General features: G+C 42.1%; 1 protein-coding gene across 1 annotated transcript; it reads right to left on the bottom strand.

Moving 5' to 3' along the window:
* Window positions 1-579: 579 nt before the first annotated feature.
* LOC120784725 (ubiquitin-conjugating enzyme E2 E2) lies at window positions 580-26,861 on the bottom strand. The gene is made up of 6 exons (XM_040118763.1): window positions 26,669-26,861; window positions 24,858-25,041; window positions 23,758-23,808; window positions 7,943-8,075; window positions 2,345-2,492; window positions 580-877 (listed from the first exon to the last, which is right to left on the bottom strand). Exons 2-6 carry the CDS (start codon window positions 25,031-25,033, stop codon window positions 780-782), a joined length of 606 nt encoding a protein of 201 aa, XP_039974697.1. The 5' UTR covers window positions 25,034-25,041; window positions 26,669-26,861; the 3' UTR covers window positions 580-779.
* Window positions 26,862-27,894: the final 1,033 nt, after the last annotated feature.

Raw genomic sequence — 27,894 nt, 5'->3', positions numbered from 1 at the left:
TAATCACAAAGCCTGTATCTACTGTAAACACAGACTGGTGAGAAAGTTTGCAACTGCACAGCGTCCTCAACATTTTTTATCCTCTCCAATCATAATCCCTGGCCCACATTGTGTAAATGTTTGTGCAACAGAGGACGTGTCGAATCACAGAAATGATCAAATTTCTGTTGGATCTATTGGAAGGTGCCGGGGAACAATGGTGGCAAAATTATTAGATTTCTATAAATAACCAAACACGCCCGGACACTCTCAGGTTATTGTAGTGCACCATCTTTTTTTTTTTCGAATGCAAGCTATTGTTAAGTATAATCACAAAGCCTGTATCTACTGTAAACACAGACTGGTGAGAAAGTTTGCAACTGCACAGCGTCCTCAACATTTTTTATCCTCTCCAATCATAATCCCTGGCCCACACTGTGTAAATGTTTGTGCAACAGAGGACGTGTCGAATCACAGAAATGATCAAATTTCTGTTGGATCTATTGGAAGGTGCCGGGGAACAATGGTGGCAAAATTATTAGATTTCTATAAATAACCAAACACGCCCGGACACTCTCAGGTTATTGTAGTGCACCATCATTTTTTTTTTTTTTACACAGAAAAGGTAGATAAAATGTTTGGGGATGGGGTGAGGAAGAGGAGGAGGGTGATGATAGGAGGGCGGGTATACCGTTGCACTTAGTGAGTGTGCTTTGACAGACTAAGGGTGAGAGAGAGGTAGAGAGAGGTACAGTGAAGGGTGGGGGAGGTAAAGGAGGGGGCGGTTCGTGGCAGGAAGTCTATGTGGCGTATCTCTTCGTCCATTGTTTGGCTATTCTGTCATGCTCTGTTCTGTTGGTCAGGTACTGTGTGGCGATGCTTCCCACCAGAGGGTCGGCTGAAAAGGTACAGAGAGAGAGAGAGAATGTGTAAGCTATTGTTAAGTATAATCACAAAGCCTGTATCTACTGTAAACACAGACTGGTGAGAAAGTTTGCAACTGCACAGCGTCCTCAACATTTTTTATCCTCTCCAATCATAATCCCTGGCCCACACTGTGTAAATGTTTGTGCAACAGAGGACGTGTCGAATCACAGAAATGATCAAATTTCTGTTGGATCTATTGGAAGGTGCCGGGGAACAATGGTGGCAAAATTATTAGATTTCTATAAATAACCAAACACGCCCGGACACTCTCAGGTTATTGTAGTGCACCATCTTATTTTTTTTTTTTACATTTGTGTATTTTCCCCTTACTGTTTTCTTTTGAGAGTTTCTTAAATCTAACGGTTATCACCCACAGAATTATCATTTGCAAATTCAAGCATTTTACATTGGCATTTTTTTCCAAGTCCGAACATTACACCGGAATTAAAACTGACAAGTGATTTCTTACATTTTTCATCCACACTAACCATTTCACTTTGCATCTTTAGGCCAACTACCAGATTCACCCTGGCTGACTGACTGTATGTTCCAGACTCTAAGGAGGGGGATAGATGTACCTTTTAATTTTACTATGGTGACCTTCGTTAGACTTATCAATGACTTATCAATGACCAGTTTATCGTATGAGAAGCAGAGAAATGCCCTCAGGAGCAGCGAAGACTGAATGCTGATTGAGGGAGAGGAGTTATAATGACGCGTATTATGACTATAAAACCCCAGTCGTCGCAGGTTAATTCTTTGTACATGGCCGACTTCCATTATGCTCACATATATCATATTGAACTTTAAATTTGCTGCAATTAAGATGGCACAAAAATGGCCATTTTACAACTTTAAAGGTGGACCACTGACCCAACAATTCCCCGCTCGAGGGTGATGAGTTTTCTTGCTTATTACACTGATTTTGTAGCCTGCCCTCATTCTCCTCCGCTGCTTCAGCGATGCACGACAACTTGATCTCCAACCGTGACGTTAATGACAAATCGGTATTGTTATTTCCATCTTAAATAATGTTATTTTTCCATTCAACACTGGTCGTGGGTCACTTGCTCTTCTCCGCTATGAAATTGCGGTTTTATTATTTATAGCTTCAAGCCACCGGCTGTGCCAAAGATCTGTCAGCGTTAGACGGCCTTGGGAAACAATGAGAGGTTGAATTGGTCATGGCTTATTTAATACGTCGTTAATAGCAAGGAAACCTCACCTTGACTGCCTGTCAATTTGAGATTTGGCCTTGAGTAAAAATAAACATTACATTCAAAGCAGAACAAGAAAAGGCAGTTTGATCTGAATGCATTTGAACACAGGGCTACTGCTCTCGCTTACTTCGTAGCAGCTCCAGCACCTACACAAAAGTCTCATAATAAATACCATTAAACAAACTTCAAATGGCCAGGGTTTTGGATGCTGGTCTTACCTGGGTTACAGTCTGTGAGCAGGGAGCAGATGGACAGCAGCACCTTGGAGATGGTGAGGGCGGGGCTCCAGTTGTCCTTCAGGATGTCCAGACAGATCACCCCCTGACTGTTGATGTTGCAGTGATAGATCCTCGTACGAAATGTTACCTGCAGACGCAAAAACGATGCAGTTTACCAACAGACACTAAATGGTCTTAGTTGCTGAATGCGAGAAAATAGAAATTTACTTCAGGTGGTGGTGTGAATAAGTCTCAGCGACATACGGGAACTCAGCAAATATAGAAAATCCATTTGAAAAGATGCAGACGGGCTGGTCAGTAACTAAGGATTTTGTTTTCTGTGTCAATCAATTAAGTGTTTGGTTTATGAAATAGCAGAAAATATTTAATCAAAAATATCCCAGAGGCCAAGACTATCTTGTTTTGTCCGACCCATAGGCCAAAGATATTTAGTATATTATCACATCAGACGGGAAATGCAGCAAATCCTCACAAATGAGAAGGAAGAACTTCTGGCATTTATACTTGAAAAATGACTTAAATTATTAATTGGTTATCAAAATAGTTGCAGTTGATTAATGTTCTGTCATTTGACTTATTGCTACAGCTCTATAGATGTGTCCTGTTATTTACTCAGCACTGGAACTGTTGTCTAAAAGAAACCGAAGAGGGAGAATACTGTGCTGAATAAATTATTTACAACTATTTATATGCCTTTGTATAATCAAATAAATGCTTTAGAATAACCAAGAAACTACTAAGATAAAAGAATTTGACATTTTAACACAAGGCCCTTCTTGCACAGCTATTAAGTTAAAGGAATGGTTCACAATTTGGGGAAATACGATGATTTGCCTTCTTGTAAGAGACCAACCCTCCGTCATCAAAGGCAACACTAACTTACCCAAAATGACCACAAAATGGTTGCAGTCAAACGTTCAGACTATTTGATCTCTGGCTAGTTTTGCCCTGAAGCTGATGGCCATCACATGGCCTGTGATGTCTTCAACCGGCATTAGATGAACCACATTTGCTTGATTGGCCGTCAATAAGAAACCAGCTTTACGGATAATGTGATTGTGCCACGAGTGAACTTTGAGGAACTGAAAACCGAGCTTCACTCTATTTCAGTGACATGTTGCATTACATTGTATGACAATGATAAGGGTGTGGTCACTGCATAGTCGCAAAGCTCACACAGTCCCACTGACCTGTTTGTCTTTGATTATCCTACAGCTGCAAAGATTAGTCGATTCATCAATCGACAGAAAAATAAAATGGGCGATAACTGATAACTAATTTCTTCAGCAAAATTGTCAAATTTATGCTTAGTGGTGCTATATAAGCCCTAAATAAATCTAATTAGATACTGGAGGCCTAATGGTCACATTTAAATATTTGATGCAAAGGAGTCTTTTATGTTGATCTCAAAAACCACCATATTTTTTTTTCCAATAACTCATCTATTCTCGAGGTTTACACTGGGCTGCAACTAATCATGATGATCAATATTGATTGAAATTCTATTTTCTAATTTGATAGCTGAATCGCTTGGTCTATAAAATGTAGGAAAATAGTGAAAAATTGATCCATGATGACATATTCAAATGACAGTTATCCAAAAATAAAAACAGACTTAAACAATGAACTGATAATAAAAATGATTGCTGATTAATTTCAGTTGTTTGACCAATTGTTTCACCTCTAGGAATATGTAGCCCTTACCAGATGAATGACAGAGGTTCACTAGAGGAAAGTGCATTTTAAAGTATTTTAAAGAGCAGAAGTAGAATTTTGGCTTCAGTTGCTCCTTTAACCAAATGTCCTTTTCACTTTCTCAGTTAAACTATCGCCATTTTAACCATAATGGCTTCCTATTTGTTTGGTAATATGATCTTTAGCTTGTGAAGTTACATTTTTTGGCCATTCGCTGATGGTCTTTTCCAGAGCAACGTACAATAAACAAAATAATGAAAAGGCTTCAATTAATTCCGTAAGTGCTGACATTTAAAGCAACCAATAGTATTGAGCTCAATGGTCAGAGCCTCTGCTATATGGATTTAATCCAATTTTCCTGAATTTGTATGACCACAGAAAAAAAGAGTTAAGAAGAGGGCTACAGGTGATATGTTAAAACCTCAGATAAGAGCATGTATGCAGTAGATGAGATAAAAAATATGGACAGGATAAACTGTGACTCAGGGGGGACTCTAAGAGATGAGATTTAAGCCCTTAAATAAGGAAAATTTGCTGTACAGTCTGACAGGTTGAGAAGCTTTTTATAACTGGGAGTAATAATAGGTGAGACATGGAGGACAGTTAAGAGCTGCTTTGGGCCTTTCACTTCTCCGTTCTTCTTTATTCACGGTAACACTGATGTATCGGCATCAGTACCAGTACAATGGGTCTGCTCAATTGCTCCGCTGAGGGACATTTAACACCATTTGTCACTGTAGCCACAAATATACCTCTAAAAAGGTCGTATTTTATTGCAGTCAGTGAATTTTTATTACCTGGGTTTTTACTTTCTGGGTTTTTGATGGATTTAAAACAGCATTTTTCTCCATTTAGTCAAAGAGTAACACCTCCTTTAGCAATTCTTATGATGCTTTACTGAATCAGACTAACCAACAGATGGCAGCGTGACGTGAAACCAAAGCACCACAACAATAACAGTTTTGTTGACACTTTTAATATTGGACTCCAAGTGTAAATTATTTCCTCTACTTGTGACAGTAAACAGTCTCTTCTACCAACACAGCCTCAAAAAGGTGACCTGTAACATTTACGTTACAGGTCTTTTGCTTGACGTTTGCTCTCCTAGAATATTCTCAACAAGCAATCAACATCCTCTGGGCTGTTTATGTGCTCTGTCTCGGCTTGGATTTGAGCTCAACATCGATTCAGTCCTGACACTTGACACCCCTGTTCGCTCGGCTGCTCCAATCACCAACATCTGGCCCTCCTGACCCTGACCCTCCAGAGGAAACCTCTAATGAGCCTTGGCATTCCCAAAAATCACACAGGGCAGGACGTTATAAATAACCAGCCCCTTTGCCCCCACCACCCTCTGCAGACACAGTGCTCCTCTGGTGCAGAAACAGAAACACATCCACCTGGCGAACTTGTCAGACCGAGTGCGAGGGCTTTTGTTTCTCTTTTGAGAAATTTTAAAAAGCGATTCGGGTTCTGGATCCAAAATTTCCAAGCCTGAGGTCTGAGTACATTCAGCAACTGAGCTTCACTGGAGCATTTCCATAGCGAGGGAGTGTATGGCGGCTACAGGCCGAAGACTTTGGTGTGTGTGTGTGTGTGTGTGTGTGTGTGTGTGTGTGTGTGTGCACAGGGGGGTTTGGCTGCAGATCACAGTGTGTTGGAGGGGTAGGGGGTATTGAAGGGGGCGGAAACGCTCAAGCCCCTCTGGCTACAGAAAGCTGGGACGGAGCCTGTGGATTTGTTTGAGTCTGCTGTCAAACACAGAGCTGGTGGTTACACTGCACAAAGAATGAGAAAGAGGGAGGGGAGAGGGCGAACGAGCATGGGGAGGGGTGTGCATAACAGAGAGAGAGAGAGAGAGAGAGGAGAGAAAATGAAGGCCAAGTGAAAGGGTAATCGGGTGCACTGCAAACTAAAGGGAGATTGGCCCCGACAGTCTTGGTGTTCAATAATGACATCCACTCAACATTACTAAAGTACTCTGCAAACAACAAACCACATAAAACAAGAAAAGGAGTCCTTCACAAGCTGAGCATGGAACAGGTCAGGATCCGCCATGACCCAGATTTCAAGCTCAAATCACAACGGTTCTTCGTAGAACAATGTGCGAACCAAGTTGTAAAGCAGCTGTGTCAAAAAGCTGCAGCACTGATTCTGAACAACAATGACAACAGTGTGATGTCAAGTGCTTTACTACCTCACTATCACAATCTCCTCCAGCTGGTTCTTCATTTTTCTCAAATTACACATCAACATCCACAAAAGTCACACTGCATCTGTCCGTCCATTAATTAATTTCCTTTACCTGCTTATCCTGCATAGTGGAGGTTTCCAACCCCTGGGCTGTGGACCACCACTACGCCACTGAACATTCGCTACATTCGGGCCACAGTAAAACAATTTCATGGTAATTACCTTGAATTTGGAACAACCTGCCTGTGCCGAATTTTTCCTTATCACTTCCTGTCACTCCTCCAGCAATAATATACCGATTTTAACATACAGTCTGTGTGAGGACACAAGCTGAGAGCTATACCTGGTTTTCTTCAAATTTAGGAAGTAGCCACCAGGAAACATGGAATAACCAAAACAAAGTTTTTTTGTTTTGTTTTTTTAACATGGTTTTTGAATAGGTGTTTGAACCCAAAAACAAACTAACAAAAGACCCAGGTTGTGCACTCACATCCTGGTTATGATCAGATTTTCGGAGTGGTTAAAAGCTAGATAAGACCTTATCCCAGTTTTTGGGAAACCTTGATATGTCAGCTCTAGTACTCAACAGAAACCAGGATACTGTGGCATGTAAACACTTGATCCAGGTTTCTTGATCATTCTTTGTTGGTACACAACGCGGTGGCCGAGATGGTGAGAAATCAAGACACAACTGCACACAGATGATCAAAAAACTGTATACTGTATACAGGAATATGAATACCAAGGTTTCTCACGTTCTCACGAGTTAACCCCATATCCAGAATAGGATTAAAACCAGGATAATAGTGTAAATGCAGTCATTGTCAACCCGGAGCCGGTTGGCAGGCTATCACAGGTCAACTAGAAAAATCATGGTCCACATAATGTAGGACAAAGATACACAGTCTGTTCTGACAACGGGGCTATTTTGCTGTTGTCATGTGAAAGCAGAAAGATGTGTGCCTTTTTGTAGTTTGAGCCGCTCTTCCTCAAAAAAGTATTAATAGCTTCTATAATAAAGGGTATATCTAAGAATTAAACCAGCTACAACTTATATTTTCATAATGACAATGGATCAGATGACCACTTGTATGTAAAAGGGGTCGCTTCTAGTAACAAACAAGAGGCAACTCTGTTCCCCTCAGCTCTACAGAGCATTTTAGCATCTTTCAGCTCATAATTTTGGTTTTCTGGCCCTCAGCTTTACTGTTTTGGCTGCAGCTGGCAGCTATTTTCAGTGAACAAGCTCTAAAAGCCTACTGTGCACTACCTTCCCAGCGCCAAACAACGGACAGACACATTAGCGACTAGCTGGTGAACATAGCGGAGCCTTTAGCAGCTCAAGAGCCAGATATTTTTATCAAGAGCTAAAAAAGTAAATACTGGACTCAAACGTGACCCCAAATGAATGCTGATGTTGTTCTGTATCTCCTGGTAATGACAGGCCATATATAACTGCAAATTATCCTGCACAAAACATGTAAAATATGAAGTGAGTGTGTGTCTCTAATCAAAGAAAATGTGTGGTTATACAGGCCAATCTTAGTTCAATCTTTTCCAGATCATTAAATGACCCAGATATATTCTCCACAATTTTCCAGCCTTTTCAGATCCTGTTTAGAAAGTCAGTGCTTGGTCAGCCACATAAGCATACAAATATTTTAACAGTAACATCTACTGGCTGCTGACCTTGGGCGGTTTGAAGGGGTAGTCTGGTGTGAAGGCGATGTCCAGGAAGAAGACGCCTCCCTCGTACACGGAGCCCGGGGGTCCCAGGATGGTCGACCTCCACTCGTAGATGTTGTCTCCTTTGGGGCCGGCGCTAGAAGATTGAAACAAAAGACGCGTTAATATGTTAATCAGCACCGTACACCGGAAGGACAGCCTGGTGTTCAAACTGCCAGTGGGCTGACAGAGATTTGGGGGAAAGAGCAGCTCAGGCGGTAAAAACTAGCTTTGACAAGTTAATGATGGAGATTTGGGGAATGTTGAAGCTGTGTAGGTTTGAGGGTTTTAAGTCCAAGGCTATTTTAGAAGGATTTAGATTATCTTTCAGATTTTTTATTAGAAGATTGGATTACTTGCGACTGGTATTTGAGTTGCTGAAGCATTTCTGATCAGTTAACCAGTATAAGCATGTAAATGTAAAACTAAAAATTGTAAGAAAGGCTTTCGCCTAACAAGAAAAGAGCTTCTGTATGAAAAGATATTTGTAGGTCAAACAATGCAAAAATGATTGCATGTAAGAGCCAGTTTTTTTCATGAGATGCGTATTTATGCTGAGTGGAGGCAGAAGGTCACATCTGCTGTATAGGCCCAGTAATTAATGCCATTTCCATATTAAGCCCCCCCCCCACCACTGTTGTTTGTGGTAAGACCCCGATTTGGCACCGAGCCAGGAGGAGGCCGGGACAATGTCCAGATCACAATGCTCAGGACGATGAACAATCCCTCCGATTTCATGTAATTACCAGGGATTGTGTTTAATGCCAACCCCTAGCTGCTGGCGGGTGTGCTTGAAAAATGTATATGTGCGAACTGCAGTCACGCAGGGTTTGCTTTCACTCAAGGCTGTGATATCACTGCTCTCTTTTACTTGGAGATGAAACCATAATCTGAGACAGAGAGTTCCTGAAGGTGACTGTGTGATCACCTCAAACAACAAAGTGTTAAAAAGCAGCATCTGGTTCCCAACACGCCCTTGACAATAGATCATTCTCCATAAATAGAAATTAGACATTAGACGTTTCCTTCCTTCTTCAGTTTGAACGCATGCAAAATTCCACTAATCTACTTTGTCATTCTTTCACACTGCCCCTCTCTTAAGCCTTTAATAATTGGCTAATTATGATTACTTCTTCTCTGGGAAATTACTTCAGACTACATGCCATTCTGGACTTCTGTTGTTTCGGGCACAAAGACAACCTCGGATATTTTTTTTCTGTAAAAATGAAAATAGAATAACAAAAGCACACAGAGGGACAATGCTGGATGTTGTTAGAGCATAGAGGACTCATACTGGCCAGTCATTTCTGTAAACTCAATACTTAAAGTGGTACTGCAGTAATTGATAACATCCAACACACACATGGAGAGTGCTTGTTGTACAAGGAACTCAAATGTCAGACAAGGTGTTAAAGAGCATGTCCACATTAAACATATTAGTAAGTTTTATTTATATTGTGGCATATTAATGACATTGGTTTTGTTTGTTTTGGCAGGCATACAAGATTTATAAGCACACAGAGACAGATGTTGACATCTGATAGCCAGGAGCTTGTGCCTGGAAAGCCCGTCATAACAATATAAACCGAGGGCAAACCACATTATGAACGGCTGCACATATTCAGCTGTTTTGTCATTTGTCTGTTGAGTTATTTAAAGTGGCAATTTAGAAGACTTTAATTTAAATAATAATGTCTTTTATGTCACTATCTATCACCAAGTGAGGTAACACAATGGGGACTGAGTCTATGGCCGGCCGATGAATGTACTGCAACATTCATATATCTGCAGTATTGCGAACTGGGTGTCTGGTGCGACATTCCCGGAAAAAATGCTGCATTAAGTTACTGCTGATGCAAGCAGCCTCACATTAAATGCATTTAACTGATGAAATACGAGTTGAATATTATTATGAAGTAGTCACAGGAAATGCAATGTTTGTGATTGTGACTGAGCTTAGCACTTACCGCTATCATTCATTAAAAATACGTCCACAGAACAAAACAACAGTCATTTTGGCACTTTTGGTATATTGCGGGGAGTAATGGAAGAAAAAGGAGCAGCCACTGTGACTGTTCGATGAAGAGCTGCAGGTGACAGGCCGCATAACTCCAACTTCTCAGCCAGGTAACCAGCTCCTTTTACTGAGCCCTGCTGTTCGCAGACTCACTGCGTTTGCAGCATTGAATCAGATCATGGTCGCTCACAGAGTGATGGAATGAAGCCACTTATTGCCTGTCTTCTTTATTAAAACAACAAGTTTGTTTTGCTTCCCCTCCAGAATTCTGTGACCTATAGTATTAAACTGCAATTGCTGTTACCATCAGTAACTACAGGAGTCGCCAAATCAACCAGGACGGAAATCTTTGAGATTTTAACAGAAATTAAATTAGAGCAGAGGATTTCAAGATTTCTATCATGACTTTACTGAAAGCGGATGTGTTTTGATACAAGCTGTATGGCTACCAAAGCTCCGACCATTTAATGACCTACTCGAAGGGCTGTCCTTGAACTAAAGAAATTCCCAGCTGACAAATAGACCCAGGGGTTCTTTGACTAACTGCTAAATTGGCTTCAGTATTTATTTTCCCTCTGCAGATGAGAGCAGTCAAAGACCAAAGCATATATGCCATACTTTTCATGTAATTGCTGATACCTGAATCTACATAAAAAGAAAATTAAAAAAAAGAAACTGAAGATTCCTTAGTCGACTGAGAGCCCAACAGTCAGAACGACTTTAGCCGTGCAAAAAAAAAAAAAAACGCAGCCTCCTCAGTCATTTGAACTGAGTCCAGTCCAGTGGCAAAGTGGGGGTATCAATACAGAGAGCAATGGCTAAAAAAAAAACAAAACAAAGAAATGCAGCGTTGCCCGGCAAAGGAAGTTGAACCTGGCTCAACGTTTGCCACAGTGGAACACAGGAAGACGCTTCAGTGGCCAATCATATACATACAGTATTTCTACTGTCTACCTTGCAATGATCGTGGCAAAAGACAAATTTGTTGCGGCTGTGCCAACTTTGAGTTAAAAAATCTCATCTCTGAGCGCTATAAACTGCTGTGCAGCATTTTTTGGTGATAAGCCGTCAAATTTATGGAAATGTTACCATCCCCGAAGTCCAGATTAAGTATTTCTTTTCTCACCGGTGTCTGAAGCAAATGGCCCCCACCAATGCAGCCCTTTGCGGTGTTTTAATGCATGGCTGTTCTCGTTCTGCATGCCTACTAAGAGAAAGGGACGCCTTAAGGCATCAGTATGCTTCAATCTGACAAGCACTGCGGGCAGCAATTGGCTTGGAGTGTGGAGATGAGAAAATAGGCAGGGGTTAAACTTCTCTCTCTCTCTCTCTTTTTTTTCAATTTTTCACAAAATTCTGTCACTTTTTGTACCTACAAATGAGTGGAACATGCCATCGAGGAAGAACAGTTCACAAGTGTGCACAGTTATCCCCGTGTTTATATAATCACCCATCTCTTTGACAGCAGGCTTTTGCTCCATCTTTGAATGAAGCTGTTCAAAAGAGCCATAAACACTTCTGCGCTCAGATGTGGTCAGACGACTCGTCGTGCAAACTCATTCATTTTGAGCATGACCCGGCTTTACTCGTGATTCTATGTGGCTTTTGATTACAAGTCCTTTTTGGCTTGTAATTAGGCAGTGTGAGCCTGAATGATTGATTGTTAGATTGAAAGATACTGTAGATCTTTTCAAACATGGCTAATGACTGAACCTGACCACGCCACTCTCCACTATTATTTCCCGCTGCTGACAGAACCATACAGACTGCTTATTTTCCTTGCTCAAGCCAATCTTCCCTCTGTGTGCTTACATTTTGTACATTTTACGTGCTACACACACACCTCAAATCAACACTTCCATTATCGCAACACTATCCAAAAGTTTCCCCGACACCACGGTGAAAGAGAGCCGGCTATTCAGTTTCCAAACATCTCCAACAAAAGAACACTCTCACTTCCTTTGAGGCTGAAGAATTTGTAGAAGTGATAATAACTTTGACATGAGGGAGAGATAGAGATGAGCAGGCATGGCAGAGGTCCCCACTCAGCAGAGAAATTGCTGTAGGGGATCTGACAACCGCACAAGGGCTGCGGATAAAAGCTAAGTCAATAGCTGAATGTGCATGCCACCACTGGCTGTTGCTTGGAGACCCCCCCCCCCCACCGGCTTGGGCGTTCCTGTGGCGCTTTGTTGCAGCTGGTTGAGGGCCAGCTCATTCAGGATCTGACCGTCTCTCACTCGGCCATTAATTTTTGGGAGAGGTGAGCGGTGTGGCCATCGCAAGAAGCTCGAGTTGAGCCCCGTCAAGACATCTGCAGATTTGTGGAATCAGTGAATGTCTGAAGAGATCCCATTCACCAGGTTTTAATTAATGCGCAGTTAATGTCAGGATTTAATGGCTTATGATTCCTTGACCCTGGTTAATAGCTTTGTAGAATATTATGCTCTGCAGCTGACAAATTGGATTTTTAGAAATTATTGGGTAATAATAAATTTACAATTCTGCAATTGCAACTTTAAACCAACAGGCTCATCTCTTCGTACTTCGGGGTTCTGTCTTGTCATGCATGGCTGCAAACTCCTAACTGTGGCTTTTTGTAAACCAGTATTATTGAATCAATGTGAAGTCAATGAGGGTGTTAAGGAGAACTAACCTATAATAATCTCAAACCCAGCCCTAGACCTGAGAGCGAGAGCCAGATAAATATTACATATCACTCCTGTCCTTTTCTGTCTCTTCAGAAAAACAATCTTCTGTTCAAGCAGACAGATCTCTCCTGCACAAACACATGACGTTAACTGGTGTAATAATGCTGCTTATGTTTTGTTGTAGGCTGCAATAATAATAACCTCTGTGCAAGTAACACTACATCTGCAGTGCTCCGTCAGCCAAATGCCTTGATTCAGTGAGTATTTGGGTCATTTGTGTCAGGGGTCTGGGATACATTAGTGTGCGGGTGTCTGAGAGAATCTTGCCACTGCCCTGTCCATCGACATTACGCTCATGTAGGAAACCAGTTTGACAGCTGGGCTTCTTCCTCCGGAACGGAGCACCAAAATAGTCTATAACCAATGTTTTCCAACTGCTGTATTTTTTTCTTTGGAGGTTTGTTCTTTCTTCTGAAGTTTGTTATTCTTAATAGAAGTAACAGTTCACTAAATGTACTATCAACACCAGCTTGATCATCAGCATGATTCAGTCATTAAGTAACGTTTGTGGGGGCTCCCTGTGAGGGAGCGTGTAATTGCATCTCACACTGACCTTGTTCAGTGCTTCACCTCAACAAAAACCTCATCACTGCACACAAGGTTGAGAAAGATTGGATGCTTTGAAACCCAGAGGCTCCACTGAGACAATTTTTAGAGTAGGAGGATTAAGAAAACAGTTTCTTTGTGGAATATAAAGAGGACACTGTACCACAAACCTACTTCGTCATTTGTACCTTTCATTCTCAGTTCCTGAAAACTATCCAAGCCATGTGTCATAATCGCAGACAGCAGTAATGATTTCCATATATATTGAATGACCTTTCCTTCCCATGATACAGTGCATTATGTGAGACCAGGGTGTCCTTTGCCCATTTAATCATCCACATTGCCTTATTTCATAGACAGGGCAATCTGCAGATCGGTGCCAATGCCAGAAGATAACCTTTATCTTGCAGCATGACAGCCGGGCTAATCTCCACAAAATCGCTAACCTATCTCATGGTTATTGTCACCTAGAGCCAATTCCCACACACATCAGGGCTTGGGTTAAGTTGATGAAAGAGATGTAGTCACGAGATAGGTCTGTGCCTCTTACAGATTAATTCATAAGGTGGGGTAACTCCATCTACTTTAATTATATTTAAAGGGTTAAAAAAAAAGGCACTTCATAATTTCTCTGTGAGAAATTTGTTAAACAACCTTAGATATCCATTTATTTTGGGACACTCCAGAGCAAACTGAAATGACAGACCAGACTAAACTTAAATTCCTACATCAAAGAAACACTGTAAGCAACCATTATTAAAGAATGCTAGAGTCAAAACCACAGTTACAGGGAAACAGCAGGAAAGAACAGTCTTGTGTGCTTAAAATCACCGTGTGTGTGTGGTAGCAAAGCACTGTCAAACAAACAGCTCCAAAGAGTACACTGGTAAGGCTTCAAAGACAAGTCCCTGTTACTTGCTATGTTCATGCCAGGCTGTCCTCAGCAATAAAAACAGAGTAGGTTTCATCGTCCACGTTTAAAGGAATATGCGGATGATGTTCCTTTTTAAAGTATTATTTGTGATTTAGTTATATAAAACTTCAGTAATCTGGGGTTGGTTAATCAGTGAAATTTCAGGCCTTGTGAGGGAACCACAATGAAAAATTATGTAAAATGTCTTCCTTGCACCTCTTTTCTCAGAAAACTCTCAATAGACATTCATTCCCTTTCAAAGACACGTCTTCTTCAACTCTTGCAGCTGGTACCGATATGGATTTCAGAAGAATTTCATTTTCAAAGAAGAATGTTTGGATGAATTTAGCTCCACTGGCAATATCTCCAAAGACTGCTCTAATGGATGTCCCTAGTTGTGAGCAGTGTATCTAGTCATTTTTTGGGGGAAATATGACTGTTTGGCACAGACTGAGCATAGTATATTCCGAGTATGTTCCAGCCATTGACGGTGGCTGCAGCAGTGTTCTGAAAAGATTGGGTTTTTTTTTTTTAAACCACCATAAAAACTGGTCATGAGTCCACTGTAAACAGCATGAACTCAAGCTGACCACAGCTGGTGTGCTCCATGAAAGAAGAAACTTCTCAATTTTTAAAGCCACCTCTCAAGTCTAAAGCGGCTGAGTCCTTAATTCTCAAAAGATTAGGTTACATTTAAAATATCAAATGGGTAGAATATCACTTTAATATAATAACATAAAAAGATCAGAAAAAAAAAAAACCACACCTGAGCAAAGGAAAAACACTTCAACAGTACCACTAAACACAAAACCAGTGTGGTTCTAAAGCAGCCTGTGACACAGTGAACTGTTTACAGTAGCAGGTAAATAGCCGTCTGAGCCAAAAACTGCACCAAGGGGCTGAAAAGTAAACCAATAATTGAATGTGAATCAGTATGTTTGTCAGCATGGAGCTTGTGAATGATGCATAGCACCAAAAAAAAGCCATTATCTGCATTATTTGCCATTCCAGTTCATTCCCCACAGGTGCTTTTTTTCCTAATGACACTGTCATTCAGTTAAGATCTTCTTTTCTATCAGTGCGGCTGCTGCGGTTTTTAGAAGAGGAACTTTAATGAAGCAATCTTCTTTCCTCCCGACCGTGAAAGAGCTCCAAGACCAATTACTGTGCAGCTCAACAGGCGAAGTGACACCTCCTTCCTCTGTCCTCTTGTCTTTATTGTCTCAAATGACATGGTTTGTTTTTTAATCAAGCCTTTTATTGTTCATCTGTACAATGAATACTGCAATTACTGACCGGACGGTTTATCCAGCAACAAGGGAAATGGTTGAGTAGGTGGTTGCATGCCTTCCAAGTCGAAGGGAATAACACAATTTTATTCTCACAGGAAGGCAACCTCACACGCTGGGCTCAATCAATCTAAACAGTAGTCAGTATTGAACGGAGGAAGTATACTTCGAAAGGGAGGTTTGAAGAACTGCCCTTTCACTCAGGAAGTTTGTCCTCATGCGGGTTTAAAGTCATGTTAACAAACCTGTGAATAAAGCTGGGGATCTGTTTATTATCCTCAGCCTTCCTTTCTAATTCGGCGAGATTCTTCTGAGCTACAACAGAGATTTTGGTGCGGTAAGCATTTTTCTTCTCCTCCGCATCTGAGCTGCTGCATGCAGCCAGACTCTGATGCAGTGCAAATGTTTGCCTCAGGCCAAAGATGAATAATGCAGAACATATATCATTACCATAATACACAGGCACTGCATAAAGGAAACAGCACAACATCATGAGTCATAAAAATATCACTTAGCCAACAAAGCATTGCTGTGTACCCAGGGTGAAGGATGACACAACAACAAATAGTGGAAAAAAAAGCTTTAGCTCCATAAACAGGGACCTCATGACCCTCAAACCAAAGTTGCACAATTTCAGCACAAAATAAAGCATTTGAAGAACACACTGTCCTAAATATTAATCACAGATGATGTGGTAGTGTGCAGTAGCCTTTTCTAAATATTTTCAACATAATAGTAGAAAAATGCATGTGTGCGTGTCTGTTATGGGGCAATTATAAACATTTGTTTTGTTTGAATTGAAACAAGTCAGAATTTTTGCTGACACGTAAATTGGTTTTATGCAGGCCAGAGACTCACAGGAACACTGCTTCAGGAAAGGAAACTGCCTAAAAAACAGATTTGCCTCCGGGACAAAAATGGGGCTTCTTGCAATTTATGAACTAAATTAGTCAGAAGTACAATGTTAATATTTTTGATTTCACAGCCCCGCGCCAAAAGTCTATTCAGCCATAATTAGAGAAAGTCCCTTCAGCCTCCCTGCTCCCTCCACAAAAGCACTCTGGGCAGTAATTTGGCCCTGTGGCCGAGGGACTGGACTTATTACCAAGTGATCAGAACAAACTGAGCTGCCAGATCTGCTGTGGAGCCTGATACTCTGTTGGTCTTTTCCCATGACACCATATTAGCCCTGAGGTTTTGCAGGTAGAGAAATGTAACAAGACTTTTAAGCTGCGGGTTAAACAAATCAGCACAGAAAAAAAGCGCATTCATTTGGGATGTTATTCACTGGTTATTGTGCATTTCACCACTTAACAGATTGTTAAGAGTGCTAAGATTTCATCTCCCAGACCACAAGTATGTCATTAAGACACTTAAAGTCTTCTTGGCAAGAGCAACAGTTTGATTTGTGCCTTCAGAGGGAAATCCATTAGGTTTTGAGATCCCAGTCACAAGGGTAATGGGATCTCAGAGCAATTGTTTACATGCGAGTTACTGTATTTGTTCGCTTGCCAAAAGATTCTTCTGTTTGTGTTCCTGTCAGCCTCACATTATCATTCAGTCACTCTGAATGACCCAAACTGCTTCTGTGAAACAGGCGCTGTAAAGGCAACACTCCACCACAAAATGTCCACACGCTATGCTTCATGCTCGGCTTCCCCACAAACCCATTAATAACACTGTGGACAAATGTTTGCCAGAAAACTACCTCGCAAATTAGGACATTGAGAATTCAATGACACACATGAATCAAGGCAGGCCATGTTCACTGTCAAACAAGTGCCGCAGCGGAAAACATTAAGGATAAATTAAACGCAGGGCGGCGTCAGAGGGAGACCATATGCTACCGTCGTTCTATAGGGGCAAATTTATTTCCGTTCCACTCAAAACATTGTGAGAGGAGAGAAATAATGAGGTAAGACTGGTTTGGTCGGGAAGAAAATTATTTTCAGCGGATGTTTCATAGGTGCAGTAGGAGAACGGTGGCCGTAACAAATAAGCATCTGTTCGCTGTAACATCCTTCTGCTCTAGCACTAGGCTTAAGACATTTTTATTTATCCTTAGGTAAGACTGTTTTTCCAGATAGCATATTTCTCCCTGTCTTATGGTCCCTTTGAAAGCACTTTTATTATTTACCTACAATGTGCATTTACAGTACATGTTGGCAAACGTACAGTTAAAAGTACCGGGATTTGAAGTCTTTTCCACAAGACCTGGTACTGCCAGCCCCTTTTTCTGCCTTTCTCTGTTTGATATCACTGTTAACTCAGTATCTTTGGGCTTTGGACTGTTGGTCACACAAAACAAGATATCTGAAGACGTCACTCAGAAATTTGGGAAACAGACCATTTTTCACTGATTTTTGACATTTTATAGACTAAACAATTATTCCACCAATTGAGAAAATAAGTGCCGGATTAATTAATACTGAAAACTGTTAGCTGCAGCCCTACGTTAGAGCATAATATTTTAATACTCTAAGGGTTTTTTAAATTTTAACTTTAAGTATTCAGTATTGGTTTAATTTTGGTTATTAGGTATGTTGCTTTTAAATTTTTAATTAATCTAGGTTTTCTGTGCTTCCATATATATGACAACTTAACAGAAAATATGTGACTTAGGTAAATTCTATAAAAACTTTAAAGTCAAAATTGGCTTTAATGGTAAAAACCCCCTCATTGGTCTCTGACCCTGCCTTGTACCTATGTAAATGTTTTGCTTCAGTGCCACATCACCAAGACGACCCCTTTTTGTTTATTGGGCGATCAAACAAAGCGATTCTGATTCGTAAGTGGCGCCTTCATGAAGGTTCTCAGATTTGGCAGTCAATGGACAAGACCCTCTCTACAAGGTCAGGAACATGCCAGCATCAGACACAGATGTTTGCTCATAATTCATCAATATTTATAAAAGGCAGCAATTATGGAACAGGTAATCAATCAGGGCTGATCCATCCATGGTCAAATGTGGCTATCGTTGTTTTGCCCTCTTCAAATTGACATCTCATCCCAAAGATCCTACCCACGATAATGCATTGAAGTTGCCCTGCACAATACGGTGATCAATTCGGATACCCGGGAGGTATTCCTAGAGCTCATCCCTCCTTCCCTCCAGCCCTGTCCCCACACCCCCTCATGAATATAGATAACCCTCCCTGCTGTGCTTAATGGTAACGCTGTGAAAAATGATGCTGGGTGTGTCACTTGCACATAATCCCCCAGGGGCATGACACAACACTAATATGGAGCCATCACAGACATGAAGATGATCCCATCAGTGGGAAGAGAATTAGAGGTCAGAGCCTACAATGAAGAGAGCCTCGATTCTCGGTGAGACTGGATGATGATGATGATGATGATGGAGGAGATGCATATTCATGTCAAGGCTTTGAGCCAGCGAGCTTGTGATGGAGTGACCAGCTGTGTGTTTGTCTCGTGGAGAGACCGTTTCCCTACAGCTTGCATGATATCATCAGGGAGTGACAGCTCTGTTTTGGGCATCATGGGGGCATTACATCACACTGGGAAAATTCAGAGACCAAAGAAGGCTATTTGTTCCAAAGGCCAGCCACGAAATACAGCTGCACTAAAAGAGGACTGACATTTGATAGTCAGCTGATCCTCTAATCAGCTGACAAACAATACGTTAAAACTAGGGTGTGCAACTAAGGACTATTTCAGAAAACAGTGAAAAATGCCTGTTGTAATGTCCTTCAGCCCATGGTGACATCTTCAAATGTCTTGTTTCGTCTGGCCAACAATCTAAAATCCAAATATATTTAGTTTACTATCACATATGACAAAGAGAAGCATCAAATGTAAGATGGCTTACATTTTTCATAGTATACAAGATATCGTATATTTTCCCTTACCATACTTATAATACTAGGACTTTACTTCCATGTCTTCTATGTGGATTATTAACTGGTGAGGATGGTGACTTTTTGGCTGACACGTTAGCTTTAGCTAGTCTGTTAGTACTATATCATATATGAAGGCATCAGTTATCAATCAAGTGCACATTTGAGAGATTTTTACTGGGTTATTGCTTTAAATAGAGTCAGCTGGAAACATTAAAAAGTCAGCCGGACACAATGTATTTCAACCATGGGGCTAACAGAGATAAATTCTTCTCGTCGGCTGCATTTCAGCCGGCAAAAATCTGTAGTTGCTGGCTAGAAACGAGGAAGGTGCTTTTATTTACTTCTGTCTGAATTCAAGGCCCAACTGCTTCAAAAAGTTACTTAACATTTTTAGCGGTAAATCTGCCACAGATATGTAACTGCTTTGTGCTGTAGGGGAATGGAAAGCTTAAAAGAGTTAGCGACAGTAACAACTGTTTATACATATACAAGTCTGTATTTATACTCTGATCAAGTTTTGCAAATTACCCTCTTGCTGCATAAGCTCCCGCTCAGTCTTATCTACCTCCATCTCATTTAGTGGTTTCTTACATTTCTCAGAATGACCTGTGATAACCTGACCGAGGAAGAGGGTGAGCTTGTTACTCAGAATGAACCATGGGTTGCAGCTGCATTGCATTCAATCTATATTGGGAGATGAAATTTGTATCACTGTATCTTCTGCAAGAGAAAATTGTGCAGTGATTGCTGAACATCAGTGAAGAACAGCAGCTTTAGATAAAAAAAAAAAAATAAATAAATAAAAATTCAGATTCAGATGGGTTGACACCAAAACCTGACATGTACTATTACGTCCATCAGCAAAGTGGTCCGGAAATGCAAGGTACAGTATCTGTTATTTTAACAGTGTCAAGGTGTCTTTGTTTGGATTTTTTGCTTGAAATGTTGGCGATGGTGGATCAACAAGGAGGGAATAGTAACAACTCACAACAGCCACAGCCACGACACCACAATAACTAACGCAGCTAAAACAATCCCTGTCTTTCAGCGGCAACGAAATACATGTATAATGGGTAAGGAAATATAAACTGAGAAGCAAGGAGCAAGCAGAGCAGCAAGATGTTGGAAAGTTGGGATGTGATTCACATGGGAATGTGGGATACAGCAGAATAATCATTTCAGTTTATAAATTACCACATTGTTCCTACGGTCTCAGACAGACGTAATATGTTAACTAATTCAGCTAAAACTCAAACTTGTAGTAATGTCAGGTGGAGCAGAAATAAGATTAATACGAAATTATTGTCACAAAAAAACAAAAAAAATAATGCCAAAAATTAACAGGTTCCAGCTTCTCAAATGGTAGGGCCTCTCTGCTTCTCTGTGTTTTATATCATTGTAAATTGAATATCTTTTGGGTTTTGGACTGATCAGACAAAACCAGCAATTTGAGGATATTGCCTTGTGCTTTGGGAAAATGTTTTACTACTTTCTGAACTTTTATAGGCAAAACAACTAATCAGCAGATTAACTGATTATGAGAACAAGCTGCAATGATTAGTTTGATGATCAAACCATGATTTCAGTCAGTTTCTAAGGAATCGTTTTCTGGTTTCAGCTTCCCCCAAATGTGACGATTTGCTGTTTTTCATTGTCATAAATGACAGTAAACTGAATATCTTAGGGTTTGGGACTGTTAGAGAGACAAAACAAGCACATAGATGGCAGACAATGTGGCCGCTATGTCAGGAAATCAGTGGAAAGCTTCTCCATAGATAATGTATCGGGGAAAAACAAAAAAATTTAGCAAGGTGAGCAGAAACCAGGTGACCTTCCTAGGTACTAGACCAACAACTTTCAACTCAAAAAAACAAACAAAAAAAGACAATTTTCTCATCAAAACTTAAACATACCCAACTATTCAGTGTCTATGGCGCAACACAACACTTTTAAAAGGTGACAACATAAACTAAAATCTATAAGGGGTAGGGAATTCAGTAATACTGATAAGCCCGTCTTGTTTCCCGTTTAATGTATATAATGGTTTTTTTATAACCAGCAAGATCATAAGTAAGATAGCTGTGGAATTTTTAGGCCGGAAAACACTATTACTTTCGAAAGCTGCCCCATTTGCATCGATAGGTGTAAAAGCACAAGCTGCCAGTACAATATACTTGAAGTGTATGACAGTGAGAATAATTGCCATGTCAAATCCTCTTGGGCTTCAACACGTTCCTGTTGGTTTAATGTATGACAACTGCCAAGGTGACAAGCAAGCTGTCAGAAAGCTGAGAGTGAGATAAAGCTTGGAGACAAATATAAGTACTCGCCTGTGTTTTCCAATTATAGACATAGCACCAGAAGTATAACTGTTTTGTTCACACTGTATTAACTACATAGGCAGATAACATAAGTGAGTGAGTGATTTATGTACACAGATAGGTTATTGTAACCGTTTCTTCTTTTAAGTACAGCTGAGGGTTAACACTGTCACCTTAGACGGATGCTACAAAAAAAGGCGTGGGTGTTTTATTAGACTTATCAAAGGGGGCACCTCCTGCCACAGATGTTTCATTAAATTTGATCCTCAACACTTCCAAGGCTTTAAATGGTAAATTACTGGTCTTAGCACAAATCTACACTGAAAGACGCAAAGCAGGGCTCTTCATTTTACAGGCAAACACAGCGTGAACCCCTCCGCAACCCGGGAGGCTACGCTGAAGAGACTGTAGGTGATACGAAGGAGACTGCAGATTTTAACTACATGACGAGGACGGCAAATTCTCCCCGACCAGGACCAAGTGGCAAGGGAGTCTGAGGTGCTCCTCAGCCGAGGCACAGATAAGATAACATACATCAACTGGCCTCCCAGCGCCGCGTTTTGTTGAATGTACCAAAGTGAATGTCTTTAACACAACTCTCTGTCTGCCTCCTGAAGGGGACCAATAGTCTGTGACTCCATTTGTCGCGGGGAATGAAATGAATAACCTTTCAGGCTAACCTGGCCGGGAGCGAGGAGCGTGTGGCATACAAATGACGACACTAGCTCTGCGGTGTGCGCTCATTCATGCGAGAATGTAAATGGTGCTGTGATCGCTTTTGCATGAGAAATCTGGTGGTTGATGCATCTGAGCCCCCCTCCCCACGTCCGTCCGTCATTGTTAACAGACGGCTAATCTGTTTGGGTGTATCACAGAAAACACATTATTAGATTTTGATATCATTTTTGAGTATAAAAAGGGAACACACACACACACAGAAAAGGATTATCTTGAAGAAGCTTAATTGTTTCCCAGGCAACTAGTTCCCCACTAAGACGATGACTGTGAAATTTCCGCTAGCGATTATTTTACTTTCAAATGACTTACTTGTGTCCTCAAGCTAAATCCTTGATGTGAGCCAAGCTATTTTTTTTTTTTGGGGGGGTGAAATAGATTAGAGTCCTCGAGGAAAACAACATCTCTTTTAGCCCCCAGTACAATAACAAAACTGGGCTGTGAGCTGGAGTGAAAAGGTTAGCTCAATGTTTATCATTAATGATGGCGGGGTTCTGATGAGACCCAGCAGGGGTGATTAATTCATGCAATAAACAAGGCTGTCTAGGGTGTAGTAATTCCAAATCGCCAGATGAGTCATACAAAGCTCTTTTCCTTAATCATTTTAAGCAGGTGCCTATGAACGACTATGGCCAATCCAAAATCGTCAGGAAACATCAGCATCTCCCACAAGTGTCCTCAATCTTGCAAAGACCGGCTTCCATTTTCTTTCTTAATTTGCACTGGAGTGCTTATTAAGAGAGTAATTATTGTGCTGTAATAAACAGAGCCATAATCAATGACCGTGTCACTTTGCGTTATTTAAGTTAATAAAAGCTGGCTCCTGCGCCACATCCCAAAGGCATGCCTTTTGTCGTGTCGAGAGAGACTGATGCACATGTGGTCTGCCACTCGCTCCGACCATATCTCTTCCTCAAAGGGCTGAGAGCCGCGGCAGTGGCACACAATAACCATTGTCTGTGGTAAATCCCCAGCAGAGCGCGCCGAAGGGGGGGGGGGGCAAACGAGAATCGAAACAGGTTTTAAAGTCACACTACCGCTCATTTTCCTCCATTTCAGTGCAACCGTGATAATGTGATCTTAAGGGCTACATTTTCAACAAACAGTTGCAAGCATGCATCATGCAGCAACAACCACGCCAGAAAAGGGCTACATTCGCTCTAATTCACCTGAGATTACCATCAAACAAAAAACACAAACAACAGCATTCTGGGAACAGAGACAAAAGTGAGTGCATTTCAGCGCGGCCTTTTCCTGTTTAAGAGACAAGAAACCTTGAAAGGAGCGCATTTTATGCTGTCTGCATCCATTACAGCCTGAGCATCTGTACATACAGGCTTATGAGTTATTAGAGAAAAGCTTTGAAAAGATAACGCCTCCTTACCTGCAGTTTGGAGGTGGGTCTAGTGTTATTTCTGCAAGCTCTTTCTGAATCCTGGAAGAGAAAGATTTTATAGTTAAAAATCTATGTTTGGAAGGGCACACTTCCAGAGGGTAACAGCTTAGAGAACATGCATTACTCTAGCACATGTAGCCAGTGTGAGGCGGTAGATTTTTTTCTTTTAATCCTATCTTGAACCATCTGCACCTTCAGTACATGTTTAACAACTTTATTTTCCAACAGCGCAGATTGCAAATGGGTGTCATGACCTGAGTTTGTTGTCCATATGAAAGGCATACATTATGAATAGCTGATGATTTTACCTCAAATATAATATAAATGATCTACAGTAAGTTTTTATATTGTATCATCTGTCTGATTGTTGTCACTTGTCTGTGTTGCACAAACAAAATTAAAAGCAACAGGAAGCATGAGGTTAATTATGCCAGCGTTTGACAATTTGCAGCAGAAAAGCAAGGAAAATGATGATTCAGACTGTGAAGGGCAACTGAGTGCAAGCGTTGCTGCTAAACTCACGTTCATACAAACACAGTAATTCAGACAACACTGAAGCCTCTCCATGTTACAGCCCTAGTTGAGCTGAAGGGACCCAAAGAGACGGCTTTTATGCGGAGCGTAGACACAGAGAAAGGGAAATGTTCGTAACATCAGCCGCCGTTATAAAAAGACTTGGCGGCCTCAGCCAAACCCTTTGCTCAACTGGTTGCATAATTCTGTCATCGCCGGTCTTTTTTTGGGAATAAGTGCTAAGACTGGTGGAGCTGAGTGTTGGTGGTGGTGTTGGAGGTGTAGGAGAGAGAAGAGCGCCGCAGAGCACGAGGTAAAGCAGTTCAAACTAACAGACCGGAGTGGGAACATCTCTTTCAAATGACAGCAATGACACTCCAGTGCCAAGCTGTGTGAGTTACATCCTTTCCGGTTTAGTGCCACACTGCACGCCGTGGATGTTTGAAATGACAATGCGTGTGGGACTATAGTCTTTTTATATAACTTCACACCCCCAGGGAGAGGCCTTGAGTTCAACAAACAACCCCTGTGCTCTCCAGAGTCAGATTCAGGTTTTTGTTTTTGTTTTTTTTTACCTCTTGGCACTAGTTGAAAGTTTAGCAGCAGTTTTACTCGAGATCTTGGTCTCCTTCTTTTTGGGCTGCGCTTGCTCTCGCTCCTGCTCAGGCGGTACCGATTCCCTTTGTTCAATATCCGAGCTTCCCCCGCTGGTGCTGGGGCTGTCGTCCGGTCTCTGCACTTCGCTGGACATCGTGGGCCCTGAAAAAAAGTGAACGGCGAGTAATGTCAAACCACGACCTGCGAGCACGGCACAGAGAGTTTCCACTCCAGAGGGCAATAAAGACGATATAAGCTCAAACCGCTTGTCTGCGCCATCCCCGCAACATGGGTACATTTGAGCAGGGTTTAATCTAATAGATCTAAAACTGGACATGGAAGAGGGTTACAGCTGGGCAGGGATGTGCACAGTGGGAGCTGATTAAAGGACAAAGCCTACAGCCCTGTGAATTACAGATATATAGAGCCCTTGTTTAAAAGAATATACGGAGCCATTCACCAAATGAGCTACAAGGGGTTGTATAGTACAGGCTAATTGTTTGGAAGACTTAATATGACTGGCTTTACTGGCCTTGATTTATAAAAACAGACTAAATACCCTACTGCTGCCCTGTGTCATGATGTTCCCTTTTCTTTTAAATGGAACAAAAAAAAAAAGAAGTAATATGTGTATGGGACGATGTTATGACCCAGCGGATGGATAAAATGGCTCTTAATAGCCCTGCAGAGCGATTTGGTCAAAAAGTAATGCACATAAAATCAATGACAGATCGGAGGAGACACTTGAAAATGAAGAGACCATCCGTGAAGACGAGCACTGCCCCGGTTTTGCTCAACATTAATTCAAGCTCCCCTCCGCAGACGACAGAAGACAAGGTTAAAATATAGATGATACTTGAAATACAATACAAAACAAAAGAAAAAACAGAGAGATACAAGCTATGATGGGTAAGAAGTTAATCAAAACGATGAAGTGAAGTGGCGGACAAGCTCGCCTTTCCCGTGGGGGGCGTTTCATGGTGATGATAGGGACATCAACGGCTGAAATGTACCCGGCTCAATAACCGTTTGAGATGCCGGGGTCGATGCGGAGATATTACCGCTACCCACCCCCCACCCCCTCCTCAAAAAAAAACAAAAAACAAGTTAAGATATGTGTGTGTGTGTGTGTGTGTTATCAGACATCACTGAACTGCTTGGTGAAACCGGGTAGGTTAACATTTGTGGGCATGAAAAAACACAATAGGGGTCGACTGGGGGACTGAAACCTAGCCGTCCTACAAAAGCGATCATAAACATTACCGGGAGCTAGCTAGCGTTACGAGGCCGAGGGGGGGTGGCGGAAAGTAGGGTACGTTGCATTACCGCTGAGGGGTGTTTTAAAGAAGCAAAAAAAAAAACGGGTAAAAGCAGAACAGGCCTCTGTGTTTTTAAACTCAGTGAAAATGCGCATAGGAGAAGGCGTTTCTGCCGGGCTCGTCCCACACAGCCGACGGCGGGGCTGATGGAGGACGGTCAGCGGCAGGGCCAGCGGAGCGGCGCGGGGGGAAAAAAAAAAAAAAAATGTGCGGATCCTCGGCGTTTCTGGAGTGTCCACATTGTGCGTTGGAGAGCAGTGACCCTGCCTCGGCACAAAGGGAGGCTCGTCCCACACATCCACCACCACCACCACCACCCCCCCCTCACACACACACACACACACACCCCCCGCCTCTTGTCCTCCTCCTCCTCCTTCTCCTTCTTCACTGGAAAACGACACTTTTCACGGGACATTTACTTACTTTTCGCGTATCTACGAGGGGCGGCTAAACGCGTGTGTCGACATTACCTGGCGGCTGGCCGTCGATGCTGCAATTCGGCGTCGTAATCCCAAGGTACCGAGAAAAAGTATATCCTCACACGGCCGTCTGCTCGCTCCCGTGTCCTTGCTATTTAACTGGAGGTAGCAGCAAAAAAAAGCGATTACAGAAAACTGAGGCAGCCCCGGACCGCCTCCATGCGCGCTCCCGATCTGCGCGCACTGCTCGTGCACGTGGGCTGCATTAGTGTGAGAAGTAGCCTGTGCGCGAGGCCGGGGCAATCATGGCTTAATGAATCCATTAAAACACACACACACACGCACACACACACACACACACACACACACGCGCGCGCACAGAAAAATAAAAGACAACAGCGTCGGTCCTGTTACAGATACATTGATATGGTCCATAAAACGCATCCAGCTGCGTAGCTAGAAATTATTTGAACCATATGTACAGGAAATGTTGCCCCCCCCCCCCTGCATTTTCTCCTCCTCCCCTTGATCCAGTAAACAGAGCACAGGGGCACCCTGGGTCCAATTTCAATGATTACCACTAAGAGGTGCAATGTTCGGCTCCTTTCTCATCTCCACACAGTCACGGTGTGAAGTGGACCTGAATGTCACATTGTCAGTTTAAGGAAGTTAACCCCCCCAGAACACACACACACACACACACACACACACACCCAAAATCCAACATCGGAAAGGTATGGGGGAGTCACTCACTATCTTAAGGTGCAAGTATACACCATCAGAACTGCCGGCCCAGTGGCCCAACGGCCTCCGAAAACCCTTGCCCCCCCCGACACCATCCTGACACTGGAATTTTTGGATGGGCTGTGTCCGACATGCATAGGTTGGCCAGGCCTGCGGAGGCGAGAAAGTCGGTAGGTTTTAGCTCTCCGCACAACTATTTCTGTCACATTTTGTGTTTGTCTTCCAGGAGAGACAAAAGGTTTAAAATATTTAAACACTATTGCACCTCCGTCATCTCTATGACGTCCGGCTTTTCACCTCCCCCTCTGAGTGCGACAGTTCGGAAAGCAACAACGCTTCGACCTACTGATGCGGTCGGACAACACGTCATACGAACTACTTCTTTTGCGGCATAACCTGGCCCTTATGCACCAACAGGGTTCGATGCGTGGTCTCCCCGACAATCAACTCGCCACGCTGTTTGTGGCGGACCTTTTCCGTTCGGGCGACCCCTGCCCCTGGAACCGCACGGTGGGGCTCTTTCGCCCGACAGG

This window comes from Xiphias gladius, chromosome 22, assembly GCF_016859285.1.
Source record: "Xiphias gladius isolate SHS-SW01 ecotype Sanya breed wild chromosome 22, ASM1685928v1, whole genome shotgun sequence".
Lineage (NCBI taxonomy): Eukaryota > Metazoa > Chordata > Actinopteri > Istiophoriformes > Xiphiidae > Xiphias > Xiphias gladius.
The sequence above is the reverse complement of the archived record's forward strand: the minus strand, read 5'-3'. Positions and strand labels throughout refer to the sequence as shown.